Source organism: Octopus bimaculoides, chromosome 28 (assembly GCF_001194135.2).
Source record: "Octopus bimaculoides isolate UCB-OBI-ISO-001 chromosome 28, ASM119413v2, whole genome shotgun sequence".
In the NCBI taxonomy this organism is placed as follows: Eukaryota; Metazoa; Mollusca; class Cephalopoda; order Octopoda; family Octopodidae; genus Octopus; species Octopus bimaculoides.
The window spans coordinates 15,684,852-15,690,664 of NC_069008.1; the positions used below are offsets into that span (position 1 = coordinate 15,684,852).

General features: G+C 38.1%; 1 protein-coding gene and 1 pseudogene across 1 annotated transcript in view; both read right to left on the reverse strand.

The window, feature by feature from the left end:
- The window catches only part of LOC128251082 (zinc finger protein 91-like), a 10,723-nt pseudogene extending 9,976 nt beyond the window's left edge, over positions 1–747 (reverse strand).
- A 1,187-nt stretch (positions 748–1,934) lies between these two features.
- The window catches only part of LOC106883532 (zinc finger protein 271), an 11,339-nt gene continuing 7,460 nt past the window's right edge, over positions 1,935–5,813 (reverse strand). Inside the window, exons 3-4 of the mRNA XM_052977482.1 lie at positions 5,731–5,755; positions 1,935–3,715 (exon numbers count right to left, since the gene is read on the reverse strand). Coding sequence (XP_052833442.1) covers positions 2,688–3,715; positions 5,731–5,755 — 1,053 coding nt within the window. The 3' untranslated portion in view covers positions 1,935–2,687. The remainder of the gene's footprint in view (positions 3,716–5,730; positions 5,756–5,813) is intronic.

The window sequence follows — 5,813 nt, forward strand, 5'->3', positions numbered from 1 at the left end:
GTAACTATTGGTTACGACGTCGAGGGTTCCAGTTGATCCAATCAACGGAACAGCCTGCTCGTGAAATTAACGTGCAAGTGGCTGAGCACTCCACAGACAAGTGTACCCTTAACGTAGTTCTCGGGGATATTCAGCGTGATTATAGTGTGACAAGGCTGACCCTTTGAATTACAGGCACAACAGAAACAGGAAGTAAGAGTGAGAGAAAGTTGTGGTGAAAGAGTACAGCAGGGTTCGCCACCATCCCCTGCCGGAGCCTCGTGAGACTTTAGGAGTTTTCACTCAATAAACACTCACAACGCCCGGTCTGGGAATCGAAACCGCGATCCTCCGCTGCCCTAACCACTGGGCCATTGCGCCTCTACGAAGTGTGAGTAAAGTAACAGATAACATACTTTGGTGTATTTAGTTATGTCCCTTTACGTTTTTTTTTAAACGAACGTACACTGAACAATTAACACTAATTACTTTTATAGATAAGATTATAAACAAAAAAATACCTTATTTTAGAATTCATGTAGACGAGGCGTCCAGCATGTGGTCCCGTCTGATTCCTACATGTTCGACAACTTTAGCCAATCAATCGTTAATGGCCCAGTGCTAGGTAAAGGTCTTGTTAGTTTTATTTCGCTCTAAATTCTTGAATTCTGGTTCCAGTCTTTCCAAGTTTCCACCTTGTTTCTTGTCACCTTTTAACACTCTTTAATCATTAGTCATAAAACGTCAGTTCTTCGTACACAATCAATGATGTCACTTCCTCTTTGTCAGTATCACGTGTTACTAAATCTAGAAACATCGAGTTGTTTCCCTTTTTACTATTTCGAAATATTAGAAGTGTTTCTTTTAATTGTCGATAACATTTGTAATATGGTGATTTTTGTTGGAATGCGAAGCGCTAGTGTAGCTAGAGTGTGTGCCACCCGGGGAGACCCTTCCGTTTGCCGTCCCCAGACCCCACAAAAAAACACATATTGCCTAAAAATGGTACCCCATTAAAGGTACCGTCACTACAGTCCCTCCCATCAGCTACGTTAGTGATGCGAAGAGGACAAAATTAAATGACAGACAGGAGGAGACTCGCCCCAAACGGAAAGCCCGTGCTATGTCTTAACCTGTATAAATTGTTTCTGGTTTAGATATGAGGACGGCAAAATTTCAGGAGAGTGGTGTTCTATAGAGCCTTCAATCCCACCATTAAATTGGTACGACCCCCAACCTAGGTGAGATGAATGGCAAAGCTGACCTCGGCTTCATTTGAAAAGTAAACAGTTGCAACAAATAAGCACAAGGCATTTTTCCAACGCTCCTTCCCTTCTCAAGGTATATAAATAACTACATGAATAATACATATTAATACATAATAGTAAGTACATATACATACATATATGTACATACATCTATTTTCAGTATGTTGGAGAAGCAACTCAATGCTAATCCCTGTATATTTATGATGATAAATGGTTTTACCGATAAAGGTTTTTTCATACTGAACTACTTGGCAAAATTGTTAATTATTAATTCTATTATTAATTGACGATTCCCTGCCCTTATTCTTGTATATGTATATATATAGGTAAGCATATGTGGGCACAGGACGACAAGAAACATGTACAACAAAAGGTACGAAGTATACGAACGTACATGAAATATGAACTATTTTTTTTAGCATATATATATATATATACAATTATTTACTTGTGATGTTAAAATAAATCAATCATTTCCAGAAATAGACATTAAGCAATTTCACCAGTTGTTGGTTGTCAATATTTCATTTCTTCTTTCTGAAGCAAATGATGGTTCTTTATGTTTACACAATATATTTTCCCCTAGAACACTGAGAAAGTTACAGATTGGGCCACGAACAAGCATCAACTACTTTGAAAATACAAAAATAAAAAAAAGTGAAATATAGACAAACAACAACTGGTCAATGTGTTTATAGGATTTATTAATTATGACTTCTGCCCAACATAGAAATAGTGGTTTCAACAGTTTCAGGTCAAAATATTGCAAAACAAATTCAAAATCTGCAAGAATTTGCTTTTATTAAAAATATTAGAGGTATCTCAACAATGTACATATAGTTGTAGTGATATTCAAGCAAGGGTGTTGCCAGTGCCGCTGGACTGGCTCCTGTGCAGGTGACACATAAAAACACCATTTGAGCGTGGCCATTGCCAGTGCCGCCTGACTGGCCCTCATGCCGGTGGCACGTAAAAGCACCCACTACACTCTCGGAGTGGTTGGCGTTAAGAAGGGCATCCAGCTGTAGAAACTCTGCCAGATCAGATTTGAGCCTGGTGCAGCCATCTGGCTCACCAGTCCCCAGTCAAACCGTCCAACCCATGCTAGCATGGAAAGCGGATGCTAAACGATGATGATGATGATGTTGGAAGGCTGTTATCACACACTGCTGTATCTCCATTCCTCTGTAATACATTTAGTTATTGATGACTATTTGTATTTTGTCTTTCAGAGGAAATTTGACAGTAAACCATATCCCCCAAAGCAGTAAGAGGCAACTGAAGGGGTTGGTGTCAGGGAATTTCCACCAACTGTAAATGACAGCCTAAGAAGGGAGCCACAATGAGTGGATTACTTATTGCAGTGGCTAAAACACACAGGGCAACCCAAACTTTAGGAGTTTTAAATGGTTGTTGTCATGACTTTTTTTATTGATATAGTTACACTACTTTATGAATTCGTATATGTGTATTTAAGTTGCTATTCCGAGAGAATGATTTACCACAGATATCACACAAATATGGCTTCTCTCCTGTATGAATAAGTTTATGTTTAATCAATGAACTATTTACAGAGAATGATTTACCACAAATATCACAATGATAAGGCTTCTCTCCTGTATGAATACGTTTGTGTCTAGTTAACACACTACTTCCAGAAAATGATTTACCACAGATATCACAGGTAAATGGATCCTCAATTGTATGAATACGTTTGTGTTTAGTTAAGACAGAAGCTTGAGAGAATGATTTACCACAAATATCACACCGATATGGTTTCTTTCCTGTATGAATACATTTGTGTTTATCAAAAAGACTACTAACTGAGAATGACTTCCTACAAATACCACAGTGAAAGGGCTTGTTCCCTGTATGAATATATTTGTGTTTAGTTAAGGCAAAACTTTGAGAGAATGATTTACCACAGATATCACACTGAAATGGCTTCTCTCCTGTATGAATACGTTTGTGTGTAGTTAAGTCATTACTTGCAGAGAATGATTTACCACAGAAATCACAGACATATGGCTTCTCTCCTGTGTGAATACGTACATGTATTGTTAAGTTACTGCTAAGAGAGAAAGATTTACCACATGTTTCACAGTGATATGGCTTCTCTCCTGTATGAATACGTATGTGTGTAATCAGGTTAGCTTTTCGAGAGAATGACTTCTGGCAGAAATCACAATGAAATGGCTTCTCTCCTGTATGAATACATTTGTGAGAAGTTAGATCAATCTGAGAGAATGATTTACCACAGACATCACTGCAATATGGCCTCTCTCCTGTAGGTATACGTTGGTGCATAGTTAGGTTACATTTTTGAGAGAATGACTTTTGACAGATCTCACAATCATATGATAATTTCCTTCTCTCTTCAGGAAAAATCAATTCCTCGAGTTTCTCATTTATTTCCATAGTATTTCTTCTCAAATCACCATATACATTTCTTGTTTTTGATCTTGCAGCTTACTTCTTATGGATATTTCTAACTGCTACATTCATGTTCTGTGTTACTCTTGTCTAACAATGCTTTTGTACATTTATATCTCCGTAGGATTAATCCAGATTCATCTTGTGAACATAGCAACCAGTGATGTACTGAAATATTGCTAATAACCTCAGAACAAATATTCTACCACAGATTTACTGAATCAGTTTTATGTGTGTGCTGTGTATAGGATATTCGTTTGGTCTTTAAATAACGATAAATACTGAGAATGTATCGTCTGTTATGCCAATGTCATCTGATATCCTGAAATAATAAAGAAACAACAGTGTAAGTTATAGAGGCTACTTAGAAAATACAGATTCAACAGTGGAAAATTTGGAACATTTCTATAGAGATAAACTGTAGAAATAGTCATTTAACTGAACTTTTTAATTTATTAAAATTTACATCACAGAATCTTGTGTCACCATCATCATCATTTAATGTCCATTGTCCATGCTGACATGGGTTGGACGGTTTGACTGGGCTAGCATGCTGCACTAGGATCCAGTCTGATTTGGCATGATTTTCTATGGCTGAATGCCCTTCCGAATGCCAACCACTCCAAGAGTGTAATGGGTGCTCTTACATGCCACTGGTATGGGTGCCATTTGCATGACACCCGTATCTGCCACGATCACAATTTTGCTTGGCTTGATGGTTCTTCTTCTCAAGCATGACACAATGCCAAAGGTGTTGGTCATTGCCTCCATGAGGCCCAACACTCTAAAAGGAGCTCGGTCACTTTGCCTCCACGAAGCCTGACACCTGAAAGGAACTCAGCCACCTCACCTCCATGAGGCCTGGGAGAATGGAACTCAGCTACTGCACCTCTGTGCGGCCCAATACTCGAAAGGAACTCAGCCACTTTGCCTCCACAAAGGGGAAGTGGTGAGAGGACTCGGAACATTCCCGATGTGAATTTCCTGAGTCTTCTCCCCCTCCCCCATTCGCCAGTGCGCATTTTCCTTTTCATATTTGTTTACTACATGTTGTTGTACACCTATCACACTATTTCAGAGACATAATACCCCAGTTGGCAACAAATGGCCTTTCTCTCAGAGTGAATGGCAGATTGTACGGGGTATGTGTATGAACAGCTATGCTGAATGATAGCGAGCCAAGAGTAGTGAATGCAGCATTTTATATATGTGATTACGAAGATTAATTAAACTGAGTTAATTACCATTTTATTAGGTTGTCAAGAAAGTTCTTGCGGTTTTTAACCTTTAAATTCAGATGCACATATCTCGTCTCAAACAAAACTTTATTAATTGAAATAAACACCATCAGAATCAACACACTTTTGTCATTTCTCAAGTATTCTTGTTTTTCCAATCTCTTTCAAATGGTTGGAAATTGTCGTATACGTTACGTCTAATTCAGAAGCAAGCTCTCGAACAGTTGTACGTGGATTAGCTTCGACTAAGGCTCTTAGTTTATCGTTGTCAATATCCGATGGCCGACCACTACGCTTGTCATCTTCAAGACTCTCGTCACCGCTACGAAATTTCTTGAACCACCATTGCGCTGTACGTTCATTAGTGGTTCCTGGGCCAAACGCATCGTTGATATCGCGAGCTGTTTCAGAAGCTTTTCGGCCTAGCTTGAACTGGAATAAGAAAATTGTGCGAATTTGCTTTTTGTCCATGTTGTATTCAACGTTCCGGAAAAAATGGCCTAATTATTCAAAAAGAAAAAGAGTAACACGATTAGATAGGGCGAAAGTTGGGCTTTAAAATGATATATAAAATCAAAGTAATTTAAGGAAAATTAATTTGAAAATACATCATTTAAAACCAAAATTAAAAATTCCGCAAGAACTTTCTTGACAACCTAATATGTTATATTTTATAAGCATAAGACATGTCTATTTTTATTAGACATTTAAGGATTCCACGCGTGTAGTGTAAATAATATGGTCCAGATGGACTATATGTAATCTGAACCTTTCCCCCCTTATTTTTTTTTGTTTTTTTTACGGAGTCCCACGTTTTAGGCCATGGAGATTCTGATTCTGAAAAACAATTTTCAAAAATCTCAATTTCAAAATTTCGATCCCCCCCCCGGTTTTT